This window comes from Penicillium cosmopolitanum (genome assembly GCF_028827165.1).
Source record: "Penicillium cosmopolitanum strain IBT 29677 chromosome Unknown utg000008l:1.0-4398992.0:1.0-4402845.0, whole genome shotgun sequence".
NCBI lineage: Eukaryota > Fungi > Ascomycota > Eurotiomycetes > Eurotiales > Aspergillaceae > Penicillium > Penicillium cosmopolitanum.
In genome coordinates this window covers 1,709,789-1,727,485 of record NW_026622678.1, presented here as the reverse complement: position 1 = coordinate 1,727,485, position 17,697 = coordinate 1,709,789, and the positions used below count along the sequence as shown (strand labels likewise).

General features: G+C 48.0%; 8 protein-coding genes across 8 annotated transcripts; 2 read left to right on the top strand and 6 right to left on the bottom strand.

Annotated features, from left to right (window-relative positions):
- Window positions 1-759: 759 nt before the first annotated feature.
- Window positions 760-2,048, bottom strand: N7509_007217 (phospholipase D regulator; the record flags this gene model as incomplete). Its single annotated transcript, XM_056631854.1, has 3 exons — window positions 760-784; window positions 847-1,720; window positions 1,802-2,048. The coding sequence occupies 3 exons, from the start codon at window positions 2,046-2,048 to the stop codon at window positions 760-762; spliced, it is 1,146 nt and encodes a 381-aa protein (XP_056487405.1).
- Window positions 2,049-2,504: 456 nt separating this feature from the next.
- N7509_007216 (mitochondrial K+-H+ exchange-related family protein) lies at window positions 2,505-3,464 on the top strand (the record flags this gene model as incomplete). The annotated part of the gene is made up of 3 exons (XM_056631853.1): window positions 2,505-2,941; window positions 3,010-3,065; window positions 3,166-3,464. 3 exons carry the CDS (start codon window positions 2,505-2,507, stop codon window positions 3,462-3,464), a joined length of 792 nt encoding a protein of 263 aa, XP_056487404.1.
- A 263-nt stretch (window positions 3,465-3,727) lies between these two features.
- Window positions 3,728-4,399, bottom strand: N7509_007215 (uncharacterized protein; the record flags this gene model as incomplete). Its single annotated transcript, XM_056631852.1, has 1 exon — window positions 3,728-4,399. One exon carries the CDS (start codon window positions 4,397-4,399, stop codon window positions 3,728-3,730), a length of 672 nt encoding a protein of 223 aa, XP_056487403.1.
- Window positions 4,400-4,526: 127 nt separating this feature from the next.
- N7509_007214 (uncharacterized protein) lies at window positions 4,527-4,901 on the bottom strand (the record flags this gene model as incomplete). The annotated part of the gene is made up of 1 exon (XM_056631851.1): window positions 4,527-4,901. One exon carries the CDS (start codon window positions 4,899-4,901, stop codon window positions 4,527-4,529), a length of 375 nt encoding a protein of 124 aa, XP_056487402.1.
- A 1,574-nt stretch (window positions 4,902-6,475) lies between these two features.
- On the bottom strand, window positions 6,476-8,101 carry N7509_007213 (uncharacterized protein; the record flags this gene model as incomplete). The annotated part of the gene is made up of 1 exon (XM_056631850.1): window positions 6,476-8,101. One exon carries the CDS (start codon window positions 8,099-8,101, stop codon window positions 6,476-6,478), a length of 1,626 nt encoding a protein of 541 aa, XP_056487401.1.
- A 533-nt stretch (window positions 8,102-8,634) lies between these two features.
- Window positions 8,635-11,697, bottom strand: N7509_007212 (uncharacterized protein; the record flags this gene model as incomplete). Its single annotated transcript, XM_056631849.1, has 2 exons — window positions 8,635-9,704; window positions 9,738-11,697. The coding sequence occupies 2 exons, from the start codon at window positions 11,695-11,697 to the stop codon at window positions 8,635-8,637; spliced, it is 3,030 nt and encodes a 1,009-aa protein (XP_056487400.1).
- A 691-nt stretch (window positions 11,698-12,388) lies between these two features.
- Window positions 12,389-14,395, top strand: N7509_007211 (glycoside hydrolase family 31 protein; the record flags this gene model as incomplete). The annotated part of the gene is made up of 1 exon (XM_056631848.1): window positions 12,389-14,395. One exon carries the CDS (start codon window positions 12,389-12,391, stop codon window positions 14,393-14,395), a length of 2,007 nt encoding a protein of 668 aa, XP_056487399.1.
- Window positions 14,396-15,212: 817 nt separating this feature from the next.
- On the bottom strand, window positions 15,213-16,656 carry N7509_007210 (glycoside hydrolase family 39 protein; the record flags this gene model as incomplete). Its single annotated transcript, XM_056631847.1, has 2 exons — window positions 15,213-15,978; window positions 16,052-16,656. The coding sequence occupies 2 exons, from the start codon at window positions 16,654-16,656 to the stop codon at window positions 15,213-15,215; spliced, it is 1,371 nt and encodes a 456-aa protein (XP_056487398.1).
- Between the last annotated feature and the right edge of the window lie 1,041 nt (window positions 16,657-17,697).

The window sequence follows — 17,697 nt, the reverse complement described above, 5'->3', positions numbered from 1 at the left end:
GTATTGGTGAAGGCCGGGGTTCTGATTGGAAATGTCATAACCAGTGCATAGTAGCGCTTGTACGAGAAATCTAGGCCGAAACCTAGCCTCGGACCAGACGAGTACAAACCAGACATGAGCTTTCGTTGACTCTCAGAGATCCAGGTGACTTGCCATCAGATCTCCTCTTGGGAGCTCATGCCCAAAACTGCGATTCAAGAACATCCACTCATGATATACCACGGCACTTTCGACGCCACAGCCGCTAAACTCGAACGGCACCTCGGGGAAGCTGGAGAAGCTGGGAGCTGTACCCTAGTGGGTTTTATATCGTGTATAGCTGACCCCATTTCCACGCCCTGCCCATGAAACTCTTGGTGTTGTCGTGGGTCGGCCTGGTCTCTGTTATGGAGGTGAACACAGCCCACAGCGGTTCGTATCAACCCTCCGACGAGGCAGTTCGGCAATTGTACCCGTCAAGTTTGAGAATCGCTTGCTAGTGGACGATGCTGGTGAATTCTTTGGATGGTGGGATTGTAACTGTTTGCAAAACAGTGGACAATGCAGCGTATTAGATGGGCCGCTGGAGGGGCAGGATAGAATTAAGGACATCCTGGGCTTGATATGGATTCATAGAGAGCTTAAATGGGGAATGCGGGCTCAATCTGCCAGGATCCAACGTTGGGTAAGATGGGCGACAATGCATGCTTTCGAAATATGCTTCCCCGACCGACACAGGAAGCTTGGAGTAAATCGAAGTGCAACTGTAAGATTGAGCTCTTAATGCTTCACCCGTTCAACAAGTCTATAACGATATCAGTATCCAAGCGAAGCGAAGCATTTTTCCTGGACGTTGTTGGTACTTACCGGAGGACACTGATGCAGAATGTCATTAGCCAGGCAAGTAGAGCCACCAAAAGAACCGATGCCAGGGCTTTCTGGCGAACACAAATCCTATCATTACGAGGATCAATCTTTTGGTTGACTTCTGCTTCAGTACATGATCCTGTCACTTCTGATAAAGAAGCAAATGCCAAGCTAAGGTTGGCAGAATCGAAGACGATGAAGACCAAATCCAACAAGATAAGTCGCGCCTTTGCCGAAGGCGAACGCAGGCCCAGGGGCTTTGATGTGTATTCATCAAACGTAATATAGAGGAGGTATACCAGAGCGATGGCGTCAACAATGATGGCCATCAGGGCAGATGGCCCTTGCGAGTGACCGCCCTGATCCGAGAAATGTTGGATAGATCCGCCCAAGGCGAGAGCGGAGAGAGAGAAACACCAGACGGTCAGACGTAAAATCAGCGGCACTATGGGACTTTTGAGAAGAGTGCTATGGAACCTCTTAAACCAGATTTGACGGCGATTCTTCGAGTGCAATGGATACTCTGGGCTGTCACCTTCAAGGTGCTTCCCTCGCCAGGGATCCGCGTAACTGCCGTGGTTCTCGAGCATCCACTCGGGTGTGACCTCTTTATTCTCGTGGCCATGTTCCCGAGGGTATTGGATAGATCGCGAGAAGGTTATCCAGCGTGATTCGCGTTCTGTGGACGGTGAACGTTCATCCTCAAAGAGAGGTTGATCTTGTGATGGAGTATAGTGGTGGCTTGATGATGCATGAGGCGAGTGATTATGCTGAGCCACAAATGCACCGCTCGGTTGGGAAGGTAAAAGACGATCGGCTGCCGTGGCATCCTCTCCCTCGTCGTCTGCGGCGGCTTGGACAGATTGAATCCATGCTACGAGAGCCAAAAGTTAGTGACAATGAAATAATGCTTTTACTGTAAACAACGACAGGGGAGACAAGTCTATAAACATACGAGGCAGAGTTCTTAAAGTGAAATGTTGCGACTGTACGAGCTCGTCTATCTGCCCATCCGGAATTTGCGACGCGGTGGCTGGTGAGCCGTAAGCACCATTGCGCAGAGCGGCAACCTGGGTATCGATGCTCAGATGGTTCGAGGACGCGGGCGCAATTGGTGATGACAGGCCCGAGGGAAGCTTTTCAGAAAGTTTTTCATTGAGGACACGCCCCGAAGTGCCTTGTTTGGAGCTGTTCGCATCCATGGCAGGTTGGTGTAGGGCGGGACTCGGAGACTGCGGAAGGGCGTCAATTTGGGATGTGCATGTCCGAGAGATTGTTGATCACAAAGCACAGCCTAGGAAATAGGCCGAGTCAGGACGGAGTGACAGAGTCGAGGGGTAAATAAAAAATGGGGCGTGGGTGGGTGTGATGTGCAAGATGAAAGCAAAGCAAAGCAAAGCAAAGCAAAGCAAGGCGAGACCCTCGGGCCAAAAAACGAGTTGGCGTGGTTCGCGCGGAATGACGTCTCCCCCCTGCCTAGTCCCATCCATCACTTCTTCACCTTCACCTTTTTCCTTCCTCAACCTTCAAAGGCCCTTGGGCGCACACATAAGCGCATGGTCTGTTGACATCACACTCCCTTTTCATATTCCTCTCCTTCTTGAAATTCTCGATATTTTATTTCCGGTCCCAATATCCCCACCCACTTCCCCGCTGTGATGCGCCTTTTCTTGATCCCTATCTCGACTAGACGGGCGTTGATATATGCGCGACCGCTTCGAAGAGACACCGCCAAGGAGCTTTCGATATTGGACCGCGTGACAACAAAGGCGGCACAAACATGGGCCGGCTGGGAGGAAGCTGAGAAGGGCTGGAAGAAACACCTGGTGACCTGGGGAAATAAGGTCCAGCAACGGATCCCATTTGAAGAATGGGGTCTCAAGAGCATTCCGTCCCTCACGACACAGCGACGAATTGATGAGCAGTATGGGTCTAAGATAATTGAAGTTCTATACCCGGCAAATGCTTTGCGATTGGAAAAAGTCCCCACGCTTCTGCGTACCATCGCCACAGAACGGCAGGAGTTTCATCAAAAGAAGATGCGGTGGAGCCTCGGCATAGCCCCTTTAACAGCACCCTTGGGTTTGATCCCAGTGTGAGTTTCTATTTGGGCCGGCCTGTTGAATGACCGACAGAGTGCTAACGAAGAATTCTAACGTGCAGAGTCCCGAATATTCCTTTCTTCTACCTGGTCTACCGAGGATGGTCTCACTGGCGCGGTTTGTCGACCCGATTCACGAATTGCCCAATCCCAAAGACTAACACCCATACTTTGCAGCATTGAATGGCTCCCGTCATCTCGAGTTCCTTGTTGAAAAGAACCTTATCAACCCTACATCTCCCCGGAATTGGAGGAGCTGTACGCCAAGCGAGCCTCGCGCACTCTGGACAACATACCGGCCGATACACCCGCGTCTGATATGGTTGATGGTATGGAGCAAAGCGATGATCGTATATTACTGAAGATGTCCGACGCAAAAAGGCTAGCGACCATTTTCGAAGCACCGGAGTTGGCGCTGGAAGCAGAGCGAGCCATCATCCAAGTTGGTGAGCAGCTGGAGGCCAAGAAGGCGAAAGCGAAAGAAGACGACCTAAAAAATGAGAAGAAAGATTCATGAGTCGTCAATTTGATGAGATTCAGGCGTTGGTCAGGCACAGGACCCCGATAGAAAGTCCACTCTTGGTATAAACTGTTTTCATATTACACGCACCTCTTGTATCATACTGATTAATGCCAAAATACCATTCTGCAAGCAAAATTATCTAGTCTCATTTCGTATCTAGGACAGCAGGCCCCCGTTCTTCACGCTGACCCCAGACTCGGACCTATTTTGCTCATTATACGTAAGGGCTAGAAACAATCAATTTGAGTAGTTTTCAATCAGATCCCAAGTTCGAAAGCATACGCGACACTTGGATCATCCTGCCCGATAACAAAGTAAAGGGTGTCATCTGTATAGGAATGCGTATAGTATCCCAAATCCGTCGGTGCATCAACTTCAGTATACAAATCTCCAGTCTCAAATCTCAGGGTACGAATGGGAAGATCTCCGCTCGGTGGCAGTCCAACAGCGCTCAACCCGGACAGGACAATGCCCCATGTACCAGTAGTTGGGCGTACACCAGCCAGAACTCTCACCCTGTCGCTGCCCACAACAGCATATGTGTCCCCGAGGGTGTCTTCTGTCATTTCTGAGCGAACCCGATAGCCGGTCATGTTCAAGGTGTAATATTGATAGGCTTGATATTCTCGACATGGCCAGTAGTTAGTATCGGAAATTTCGTAATTCGGATAAGTGTCGGCTTTCCCAATTATGTTCGCGAGGTAATCGTGTAATTCATATTCTCCTCGCCAGTTTGAACGTAGACCGAGGGCGTTGGCACGTTCAATCTGTGCTATATTCCACGCCGAACCGGAGGGAACTTGGTGGTCAATATTTCCATATTCGTTCAGCATAAAGGGTCCATCGTATGTGATAGTCGCATTAGCAAGGAAGACTTGGAAAGCGTCGATTGACGTCTGTAAATCACCATCTTCTGTCAAAAAATGCATAGTCATCCAGCCTGGAACACTTTGGTTGAAGCCGTAAAGCTAGCCCATGCAGAGTACCAGTCTTGGGCACCGCGATCAGGCAGGTTACCGAAGGAAGGACCGGCAGATTTTCCTCCGGGGAATTCATTTATAAGAAGAATTCAGAGTCAGAACACGTGCTGCCGTAGATGTTGTGAGATGTAGAAAGGGTTTGAAGGAATTGAACGTACGCAACTCGGTGGTAAGTAAGGCCCCAGATCTCCAAATACCGATCAAGGCCCCTAGTGTAGTATTGGGTGTTGTCGATCTCATTGGTGATATCGAAGTAAACACCATCGATTACGTTGTTCTCGATGAAAATGCTGAAAATTGCGGAAAGGAAGTTGTTGTAATCTGTCCAATCGCCATTGTCACCAGGTGTAGGGATATCAGCAACTGAATCGTATCCATCAATGCCCCACAGGTCATGGAGAAGAATTTGCACGTTAGCACCAAAGCGACGTGCTGTGAAGTAGTTCTTCATTGTCGATTGCATACGGCACTACCAATCTCTTTAGTTTCTATTTTTGGACTCTCAACCATCACGATAGAACCACAATCGCTTAATATCTACCTCATATTACACTTACCACGAATTCATCATACCCATACGTCCATCCTCGACAGGGCGATGGCAGTTGGCCACCTCCAGTTCGATGATTGTTGAAGCCCATGTTCGTATAGAATTGTTCTGGAATCTGAGATCCATCGTCGGGAATGCCATACAATATTCCAGATGCCCGATGCTCCGGGCTTCTTCTGTTGTTACCCAGATAAACCCAAGAAGAAGTACCATCCAGTGTGCGCTTGGTAACAGGACTAACTGTCGGAGATGCCACAGCCCAAACGGGCAACAATAGAACAAGTTTTAGGATCGAATTCCACATAATGATTCGTTCCTTGCTGTATTGAACCTATGGCGAGGTGAATATCCTTTTGGTTGTGGAGTCGTGTAGGAGCCTGGGGAAAGCAAGCCCGACCTTTTTATATAGAATTGTACTCTCCGCCGGCCCCGCCAACTTCTCTGAGTTCTTCAATTGACATGTTCATGAAATTCAATCAGCGACGTTCTGAGGTTACCGGGAAATGGAAATGCGAGGCCCCGGAATAGCAACCTGTTCACGTAGAGGCGTCCATCCCCTGACTTCCCCACCGGGCGTTTTTCTCGGGCGTAGCTGTTTCTTCAGTGAATAGAAACCAGCTAGATACAGGTACCGCCTGGCAAGTGCTCAACTCAAATGTGACATTAATGCCCGGTTTGCTAATAGGGCAACCCGAAATCTGAAAACATGATATCTTGAATAATGTGCCGGTCTCAAATATCTATAGATTATGCAGCCCCTTTGTGAAGACATTTTTGTGAAGGCATTCCCACTAGTAATGGACATCCTCAGATAGTATTTTGCATCTAAAGCACATTCCTTTCATTTATTAGGGACACGTGTATTACGAACTTTGGCATAAAAAACTCAACGGAATCAGGGGTCATTTCCTGATGTTTAGCCGACGGCAAGTGGCCCACATAATCTATGCAAACAATACTTTTCACGTCGCAACTTGGCATTCCGGTGGAGTTTGAGAGAGAGAGAGAACAGGGAATTAATCAAAGGCAAGAGGTTTAGGACGACGAATCACTTCTCCCACGGAAAATTCTCTTATGATATCAATTATGCATGAGAGTTATGATGAAGTCATTGCAAGTATCACCAAGGTCAAAACTCAAACTTAGCAAGTTGAAAATTATCAAGATGAATAGCACGGTGAAGCTCAAAGTATTATCTCTCATGAGTTACTTGTCATATGTCTGACGACTGACCGTACTGTTTTCCAAGATTGGCAAGGACATGTTCTACCTATCTAGGCTCACTCGCCGGCTGAAGCCATCAATCTTCGCCTTTTGTTCGAATGGTCTACCATTCAATTCTAAGGCTGTATCGTAAAATATATTCAATCAAAGAATGACTTCAGTTCAAGTTCCCATAGAGTTGCTATGAAATATCCAGAATTATCGCAATCGATTGGCTCACAACTTCAACGAAATGGGATACTGATCTTGCATCACTCACGTTTCTGAGTAATGGCCTCTTGACTATCGACATATGCATCTACCTCACACTGTGCAAATTGACGAGCTCCTACTCTTTTTGCAAACAGGATATCCAGTTCCTCGAAAGTCTTCCCCTTGGTCTCTGGTAGACGGAAAAACGTCCAGACAAAAAACACGGCCGTGGTGCCACCCCAGAAAAAGCCGGTCTTGCCACGCCAATTACCCGCAGTGGGGTTCAACATTTCTGGATTAATGCTATTGCAGACAATCTGAGCGATGTAATAGGCAATACGACTGAGGCAGACGCTCTTATTCCGAAGACGAGTGGACGACACCTCTGTAATCACAGCGTAACAGATTGGGCCGACGGTGGAATAGTATACACCCAGCCAGCCAAGCATCAACCCGGCCTGGGCGTAATTACTTCCTGTAGAATTACTGCCAACACTGCAGAAACCGACAATGAGGAGGATAGCAGACAGAAGTCCGAGTCCCCAGAGATACAGCGTACGACGGCCGCAGACGCGCATCAAAAACCAGGCGAAAATGGTTCCCACAGAGGCAATTCCTAGACCACCAACAGACATGCGAAATGAAATAGACTCTGGGAGACCAGCCTGGACGAAGAAGTATGTAGGAGTTCCGCCCATTGCGGAGCCACAAAATGGCTGTGCAGCGAAAGCCATACACGCGATCTCCGTTCGGCGAAGGTCCACACCACGGAAGCAGTCCAGGTACGAAGTTCCATCATCCATAGACTTTTCAATCTCATTGGTGTGAATCATCATTGCCATAGTCTCCTTGGCATGTGCACGCTGTGCGGCAGACCCGAGACGCTTGATCGAGGCCGCGGCTTCCTCGTATCTCCCTGCGCGAACGTAGTGCCACGGCGACTCCGGGGCAAACCAGAGGATTGGAAAGAGAATCACAGGCCACGCCCATTGAATGGCAAAAGGAATTCTGTATGACCATTGACCGGCACGACTGGAGAATCCGGACTGAACACCAGCAGAGATAAGTTGACCAAACGCCCAGCACAAATTGACGTAGACTGTCAAGTATCCACGGAGTGCCAGAGGGCATACTTCAGAAGCATAGGCGGGCGCCATAGTGGCAAAAACACCCCATGGGATACCGCAGAGGAACTGGCCGACCAAAAGAACAGGCAGATTGGGCGAAAAGAAGGATATGAATATAAATGCGGCGATAGCAGATAGAGATGTGAGTAGAACCTTGCGATAACCAAAATTATGCGCAAAATACCCGTTGGCGAAGGCTCCGATGATTGTTCCAATGCTAACTGCATTGCTTAGGCCATTCTGCCAAGGAGCAGTAATCTGATTGGTACCAGTTCCGGGATCATATTCACCATACTTGTCCCGGAAGGACAACTGGGCGAAGAATGACTGAATAAGGACGATATCGTATCCCTCCATGATGATCGAGGTTGAGAGAAGAACTGACCAGAGGACAGCCTTTGGATAGCGACGAACTGCCTCAAAAAATCCCATGTGATGCTCCTGTCTGGTAGCTAGGAGTGCAAGTGAGGTAACATCTTTTGAATTGCCCTCTTCAGAGACATGCTCTTGCTCCGTTGAGGTAGGGTGTATCGCCTCTTTCTCGAGCTTGGTAGCCATGCTTGGTAGATGTAAGACTTGAATGCTCTATGTAGATCATACCTGACTCGAGAAAACCCGGCCTTTATGAAAGGTGGGTTCTTTATTTATGTATAACTTGTAGGACTGAAAGACCATTGGTTAATTGGTGTTCTCTGGGCCTCCGCATGAGCTAGAAAGTGGACATGGTCCAACTCACCTGGCCCGGGGCGCCACCGGAACTTCATCATCCCAGTCTAATAAACCCCTCAAATGTTCCTGTGGGGGTCATAGCTTAGATTTTAGATTCCGGGGAAAATTAACGCCAGCCTATGTCAGACCATTTCGAGGACTAGGGATATCAAAGCCTCGAATATCGGGCATTCAAAGGTTGGTGCTATCACGCGAGCCAAGAGCTTCCTTCTTTCCATCATCTCCATCACCATCTCCGCTTCTTAATCCCTAGATCTCATCCTAGGATTGCTTCATTTTGATATCTTGTCTCTCTGGCATCTGATACATTAAATGACGTCCGACCTCTATGTCCGGAGTGCTGTCAGTACCGAGATCCGATTTCAGTCCCCGACGTCGTAGCCCGACGAGTGATGGTGCTTAGACATTCGATATAAGAATTTTCCACCCCCCCACCCAGGTATTATATCTTCGGGGCTATTTGAACTGCCTTTAAGTAGTTTGATTCCGAGTTTGAGAATTCGCCGTGGCGCATCCTTTCCACAGATGTCCCCAACCCGATGCATCCGAGCCGACATTTTCTCCCCAGTACGAACATATGCCTGTACAATTTCATCATCACAAGGCCGATCTAGCTGAATCACCATAGGCTCGCATTCAATATCACTATCCTCTGTCTCAATTGCCATCTCTTGGAGGGAGGAATGGTCCCCCTGTCGTACAGAGTCATCGGGGACTGCCTGAGACTCTGGAGTGCCAGGCCGCTGAAGGCAGTGGCTTTGCATGATCAGCATTGACACACTATACGCCCATATAACAAGAGTCGCTGTATATACTCCAAATGGCTCCAAAAAGCTGTTGGTGCTGTATCGTCGGACATGCCAAAGCAGAGCACCAGCATGAATTATGCTCAGCCTCGCCTTGTATTGATCACGAATGGCCCACCGGAGAGTATGAGATCGGGCTGTCATATATTCCGCTGAGTTTGAGACTGGAAAATTGCAAGACACCATCGAATACATTGTTAGTGTCTGGATATGCTTCAGCGGAGTTAGAATTATGAGGCGCGCAATGTGAAGATCCAGGATGGTCGAGTGTTCCCAGCCACCAACCCGCGCTGCTATGCTATTAGCATTCCAATGCAAAATATCCAAGCAGTCACAGGCGGCATTTCGCCATTTCGATAGGGATGGCATTTCCGGTGGCCATGTCTCCTGCGGCGAACAAGGGGACAGTCTCGTCTGCTTCTGTGCATTTGGTGACCAGAAAGTGAGTTCGGTTTGGTGTTGTATGCTGGCTTCCCGACTGCGTCGACATATTGCAAAGATCAAAATATTTGTGCCGAGATCACCCAAGTTTGGTGGCAAGGTCTTTTCAATATAAAGCATTTCAAGGGCTTTCATTAATGTCACTGCAAAATAAACCCCAGAGTCAGTGTGCGGAAGACAATAATCTGGACGCACCCACAACAGAGGTGAGGTCTAACCTGACTGATCTTTTATCCCAGGGACAGTTTCCGACCCCAAGCAAAGGTCCCAGAGGTCATCACGACAAGGCAGACGGGCGTTCGTGTCACCTAACTGAATTAAAGGCGCACAATGAAACTCATAGTGGACAATCGAATCGAGCAACTGAAAAGTATAAGCAATAGAAGAAATATCTGCAATGAGGCGAATACAGGACAGACGTACCCATATCATCCAACCGGTTCTGATTCGCGATTCTGATTCGATCCAACTCCCGAGAGAATTATCCTGGTTGGGTTCACCTGCCCCCTGGAGTGGGGCTTTAGCTGCAGCGAGTATATTTAGGGAGTGGAAGGCCTCTATAATGTGATACCTGTGATGAAGAGCACGCTGAACTGCGCTTTGCTTCCCACAATGAAGTAGAAACAGACAGTTCAGTACTGCAGACTGAAGTGCAACGAGATCTAGATGTCTTTGATCCACAGGCCCCGGAACAGGATTCCACAAACCATTGCAATCATCAGCTGGAGGATTACTGATTTGATTGCTTAATTCCCGGTCAATTATATGTACTAGGATTTTTCCGAGGCATCGGTATTTGGCGCTGTTTGCATATCGCGACCCAGTAGCTACAACGGCCAGGAGAAGGATCCAGTCCGAGTCCGAACTGAATAAAGAAGGGCCTTGTAATAGAAATGGATATGTTGGGTGAAATCCATCAAAGTAAAGGCGAACCAGGTCCTCTACATCATCTTGAGTGGGAATTTCCATGTTCAGCCTCAATATATCAGACACATTCACCAGTCTGCGGACGAATGATTGATATTTCCCCGTCGAAACAGACGGCAGGGGTGATATGTTGATATTTTCAGAGCATACCGAGTCTTTCCCGGGTGGTTCGACCATCTTCCGGCCCCCGTTGGAGTAAATCCCCGCTTTCCAGCTTGATCTACCTTTAAAGGGTGCACGGCCGACGCCGCCTTCAATATAGTATGTGCCTTCCGGGGAGCGTGGCGCTGATCTTCTGGCCGTGCCATTTGATAGCTTTGAAGTAGAGGACTTTGTTCCCGGGGGATGTTGTTCGCCTGCCGAATGGAGCGATGACACTGAAATCGAAGCGGTATGAGTATTTTCGACGTTGGGAGCATTGTTGACCGTCTCGAATAACTGATTGCGAGCTCCGTCCGCGTTTTCAACTAGCTCAAATCCGCTGTCGCTGATCCCGGGTAGAAGTAAGCTTTCTAGTTGGCCCTCTGGAAAGAGGTTGTCGGCATCTTGGGGCGATAGCCAGTTCACAGAGGCCATGTTCCCAAGCCATTCGTTTAGATCATTGTCGAGTACATGGGGATCGAATTCCGGTATAACTCCGTTGACTAGTCCGGGACTAGGTTCCGTGAACTCGCCAGAATTTTGTAATGATAGCCACTCCCTATTGTTTTCAGCCGCCAGACTCGATGCTGTCGCATCCAAAGCTTCAATCTGTGGGCCTGGCCCTGAGGGGTTTAAAGTCGATATCGGGCCAGCGAGGGCCATGGATTGCTGATCCTGCTCGAAGCGCAAGCTTGTGCGCCCAGAAGACGACGCGCTTTTCCTTTTGGGTGATGTGTACCCGTGAATCGTATCATCGGTCAGGACTTTTCTTTTTCGCGCCGAGGGATAGACACATGGAACCTGCCTCTGAAAACATCGGCTGCACGGGTTACCGCGTGGGCAGCGGACACGACACGCAGCACATTCCTTGCATGCTCTAGAATTAGCCCTCGTCTGCGAGTTGAATGGCCTAGAACCATGTGATTGATTGTGACGATGGAGGACATCCAGGCGAGAAAAGGACTTTTCGCACTGCAAGCAATGGTATGGCTTCTCCGTCGTGTGGCTGCGAACGTGACGGCGGAGATGTTCTTGTCGAGTGAAAGTTGACTGACAAAGTCCGCATTGAATCAGCCCTATATCGGGTGGGCCGTGGTCTTCTGAATCCATCGCGAGGAATTGGATCTTGTGATATCAACAAGTCAGTCCTTGACTTCACGATGAAGCATGCTTCTGTCCCGCCGCATACGTGCGCTACGCAGAAAGGGAGAGGGGGAGAGAGAATATGTGATTCTTGTTGACGTGAATGACTCGAGTGATGAGTACGGGGTAAAATGTGGGGTATGGAGAAAAACGTGACATTCTTGTGAAGCTAAGACCATAAGGAACATGCAATTTAATCTAATATATTAGTATTCTTTTTCTTATTATTCTTCCCCTCCCTTGTGCTTGTATTTGATTTTACTAGTACTTAATTTTTGCAAGGGTCAATAACGCAATTAGCTAAGCTTCAATCAGGCCACTCTACCTGCAAGTCTATCCTGAAAAGTGCAAGGCCAAGACCCAAGCACTTGGAAATTGATGGTACTAACTAGTAGAAGGCAATTTGCTACTTATCCAAGTTCATCCACGCCAAATTCTCCGGTGGTGCTTAACCCCCGGTGGGGGGCTCAATTCCGGCGGGGGGTGATGCTCGTGACTTGGGACCCCTCAAAAAAGCCAAGCAGTATCAGAGAATTTCAGAGTATCTATTTTATGGAAGCTGTTCAAATAAACAGAAATCATTGTCCCAATACTGCCTCTTTCTTACCCCTCCAATTTTTCCGTCTTTCGACAAATTCTTCCCTTGGCATTTCACACTATGCTCGAACACAAAGAAGGCAAATTGATTTATACTTTCGATGCCGAGACGCTATGGATCGAATCATGGGGACCTAATGCTGTTCGAATCCGGTCAACTCGGGCACCCCAAATTCCTGATCAGAATTGGGCTCTACTTGACCCCGGTGCAAATCAAGCCACAATCACCATTCAGCCCGATGGCGAGGGGTTGCTACAGAATGGCAAGCTCCGAGCCAGCATCTCGAGAGCTGGAAAAATCCAGGTCCATGATTCCAAGGGGAACCTTCTTTTGCAGGAATACACCCGGAATCGCAAGGATGTCAGGGACCCCAAGTGCAGCGCTATCAAAGTGGAGGGTCGAGAATTCAAAGCAATCGCAAACACTGAGAGCTATCAGCTCACAGCTCGATTCGAGAGCGTTGACCCGGATGAGATGCTGTTCGGCATGGGCCAGTATCAGCAACCATTCCATGACCTCAAGGGACATGAGCTCGAGCTGGCGCATCGCAATTCACAGGCCAGTGTGCCTTTCCTAGTTTCTTCTCTGGGATATGGATTGCTTTGGAACAATCCTTCTATCGGGAAGTCATTTTTAGGACGCAATATCATGTCTTTTGAGGCGCGTTCCACCACTGTTTTGGATTACTGGGTGGTTGCGGGAGACACGCCTGCTGAAATAATCGAGAGCTATACCGCAGCTGTCGGCAGGGTGCCAATGATGCCAGAGTTTGGTCTGGGATTTTGGCAGTGCAAGCTGCGTTATCAGACACAGGATGAACTTCTTGAGGTTGCCCGAGAATATAAGCGTCGGCAATTACCTATTGACCTGATTGTTATCGACTTTTTCCATTGGCCGCTACAAGGTGACTGGCGATTCGATCCCACCTACTGGCCCAACCCAGCTGCAATGGTTGAAGAGCTCAAGAGTATGGAAATTGAGCTCATGGTCAGTGTTTGGCCTACCGTCGATAAACGAAGCGAGAACTATCGCGAGATGGTCGAAAAGGGATTTCTAATTCGGACCGATCGAGGAGTCCGTACTGCCATGGACTTCCAGGGGGATACCATACATTTCGATGCAACACATTCAGGTGCTAGGGCCTACGTTTGGGGAAAATGCAAAAATAACTACTATGACATCGGTATCCGTGTTTTCTGGCTTGATGAAGCGGAGCCAGAGTACAAAGCCTACGATTTTGACAATTTCCGATATCACAAAGGACCTAATACTGCCATCGGAAATATCTATCCTCTGGACTATGCCAAGGCCTTCTACGACGGTATGGAACAAGAGGGCCAAGAGAATATTGTCAATCTAGTCCGATGTGCGTGGGCAGGCAGTCAGAGATATGGCGCCCTGGTCTGGAGTGGAGATATCGCCTCTTCATGGGACAGTCTTCGGAATCAACTCTCTGCTGGGCTGCATATGGGAATGTGTGGAATTGCATGGTGGACTACTGACATCGGTGGGTTCCATGGAGGAGATCCATCGGATGGGAAATTCAGAGAACTTTTTGTTCGATGGTTCCAATGGGGTGCATTTTGTCCAGTCATGCGTCTTCATGGAGATCGTGAGCCCAGGCAGCCCGTCAAAGGCACAACGGGCGGGGCATCATGTGCCAGTGGTGCAGACAATGAAGTATGGTCATACGGGCCCGAGGTGTACGAGATCTGCAAAAAGTATATGCTGCAGAGGGAGCACCTGCGTGACTATACTCGCAATCTCATGGAGGAAGCTCATCTGAAAGGATCTCCGATTATGCGCACGCTCTTTTACCAATTCCCAAGAGACCCAGACTGTTGGAAGATTGGCACTCAGTACATGTACGGAGACAGATTTCTTTGCTGCCCTGTTCTTCATGAGGGTGACCGTACCATCAAGGTATATTTACCAAAACTGAATGGTGATAAATGGATTCCCTTTAAGAGTGGAGCAGAAAATCCGACCAGATACGATGGAGGGCAGTGGATTGAGATTCAGGCGCCTCTCGACTGGATGCCAGTATTCGAACGAGGAGCCTTTTAGCATATCGGCCATAGTATCTGTCAATAGTAATTTTTCAATCTATATAGAGATTATTGTAGACTTGAATACATCTTGCTTGGGCTTCCTGAATTCAAGGATGCATTTTTTCATGCTATAGAAGACGGGCAGCTTGTTACTGGGTCCGTATACGTCAATCAGCCCCTATAAGCTAGCTTCGACCCCAATTCAATAAGTTTTGTTGCCCCGATTGCAATTTAGCTATGTTAACCACCGTTGAGAAATTGCCCAGTTGAAATAGTACAGTTTAACAAAGTTTATTGCTCTACGTTGGTGTAATTTACAAGGTTTTGAGGGGCTGCAAAATAGCAGTCTAAGATAACTTCTACTAGGCATGCAATCAACCCATGCATTGGAAACCGCTTCTTTTAACTTTCAAGTTGGCCTCTCTAACTGTGATATAATTTAAAACAATCAGAAATCCTGCTGAGTCCATGTTGATTTAAGTGTGGGCTTGATATCACTGGTTTGAACTTGCTTTTAGGCTCTTGCAGAGTCCGAAATCATTACTTAATATTGTGATTGCGGCAGAAAAATGTACAATTTCTGGAACACTTGCTAGAGCAAAACTTCATTCCCACTATCTTAATAGCTCACATCTTCCCATAATCTCAAAACTCGCCCGAGGACTTGTTTCTTTCCATCTCTTCGAGAGGCCCGTATCACCATCCCTTTACTCGCATTGATTCTAGCATTTCCCATCTCGAGAGAATTCAAAAGCAAATGCAGTCGAGTTGGTCGGGGGATTGACGGTAAGCGTAATCTTATTTGAAGGAGACATGTTAGTTAACGTCTGGCTCTATATGCATTTCGGCAAGATATGTCCATCGAACCCTGAAGGAATGAGAAAACGAACCTGGTCTGAGACAATCGAATACTTAGAGCACCCCAAGTCCACCGGACTTTTCACATCTGCAAATTGACCATTCCAGTCAAAGCGGTATGTGCGAATGCCAATTTTACCGTCACGGGGAAGTCCAAGAGCCGATAGCTTACCCACACTAACATCGTATGGGGCTTGAATGGTCCGCGTTCCGGCTAATATTTTCACATGACGATCTGAGATTGTTGAAAATACATCGAAGAGTAGATCGTCCGACGCACTTGTTGCGAGTCGGTCTCCCGTCATACTCGCGTAGTATTTGTATAGATGCCATTCTCCATTTGGATGATACTCGCCAGCATCATTTTTGTAGACCAAGTTAGCAAGATAATCATGTAGACCACCGCCAGATCCCCAATTAGCGCGAAGGCCACGGACGTTGTGTCTTTCGAGCTGGGAGAGGTAGTAAACTGATGTGGAAGGGTTTTGCTCGTCGGTCCATGCGTACTCGTTCAAGTCGATAGGTTTCTTGGGTAAATTATATGAAGAGCGCAGAGTATCAAAGTCTGGTACGGTTGTGTCCGGTTGACGCTCCCACGAGCCAATCTGATGCCAAGAGTAGCGGTCGGGTAGGCTTTTGTTGCCAGCAACGACATCCATCCACGTATTCCATTTTTCATTATCGAGGCTGGGGGCATGCGCGAACGAGGGACCGCTAATGAGGGTATCGGGGAAGTATTTTCTGAAGATGTATTGAAGATTAGATTAAGGCCGGTATCAATTGTATGAAAACATAACAGGCAGAGAATCTATACCTGACCAAAGCCGTTGCATGCACATAGTAGTCGAGGTACTGCTCCCACGAACGTTTCCAGAAAATTTCCAACTCTGGCTCATTCCAGATATCAATGACAAGCCCGTCTAGCATATCATTCTCATTGATATCCTTCTTCAACTGGGCCAAGAATTTCTCGAACTCTGAATAATTCCCGTTGTCACCGGGCACAAGAGCACTATCGGACGATGAACCATCCGCTCCCCAAAGATCGTGAATCAATAAAATGAAGTCCCCATTGAACTTCCGAGTCGAACGATAGTTGGATAAGGTGGATTTAAATCGCCCAATATACTGGTCATACCCACCAGCACCCCAACCGGTAAACACTGTTTGTGCACCACCAGCACGGCAGGCATTGAACTTGATATCTGTGAGGAAATGATCGGGAATAACAGTCTGCGCCTCTTCACCATTGTCGGGAAATCCATATATGAAATTTGACCCAAGAAATTTTGCTGGGCCGGTCTTCTTAGACACATCAACTGTGGCTTTTCCATTGGAGTCTCGGGGGGTAATACGCGAAGGGCTCGCCGCAATGAGCTTCACGGCGGCGGCTATCGCTAGAAAAGTGGTGAACTTCATCATTATAGATACTGTGGAATTGCTTTTCTGGTAATCATACACATCGATAGTTTCTCCGAAAGTCCTCCTTTTATACTAATACGAGATGAAGCCCTTTCCATATTATTTTCACTTCACAATGCACTTGAGACTAAAACGCCACCGGGAGTTATCACATCTCCGGTGGCGGGTGAAGAATCTCTGTAGGGGTGAAAAGCCATTTGCGGGGAAGTTCAAGAGAGCTCCGCTTAGCCATAAGCTGGCTAGTAGTTCGTGCTCCAGCAATATATATATTACTGTGACACGGCGTTCCGCATCCCGATGGTCGAGACGGCCTCGTGGGATATTGGACCACCACCCCACACGGCTTCATAGTGGATACATCCCGGTGGTTGAAGCAGCCCTGGAAATAGGGGACCCCCACAGGGCTCCTCTAGTGAGTGGATACAACCAGCCACCTGATAGTTATTTGCCGGCACATACGAGTACAAGTAACGTCTAACGGCTTCTCGCCCCTAGATTATTTTATGAGGACAGTAACCGTGGGAGCTGTTCCCACATTTCCTGGCAGGGAAATCCAAGGGTACGACGGGTAAATGCAAGGGCTGGTGATGTCACTACATGTATGTAGTATATGCCAAGCATAATTTCTCATCTATTTTAGGCAAATTGGAAACATACGATGAAACACCAATTTTTTTTTGTTGACAGGATGCTTGTTCCAGGATGTCTTGGTCCCCATAATTGACTGATCGGATTGCTTCGAGACTTCATCTGCTATTCCATTTCACTCAATCCATTAGTCTGGCCATAAGACAGCTTTTGGCGTTTCTTTTTGCTGTTCAATATTCAGGCTGTTGCCAAGGGATCGACATGAAGCTAATAGAGATGAAACCTGGCCCTCCCCGACAACTTTCCTAGAAAGGCAAACTTCCGATGGAGATAATACTTTCCTATAGGATGCCGGTAGAAGGGAGTCGGCAAGAAATGAGACGCCGGGTAAAGAATATGAATATATTAGTTCTACTAGTAGGTTATACGTTGATCGATCTTGGCGTACAT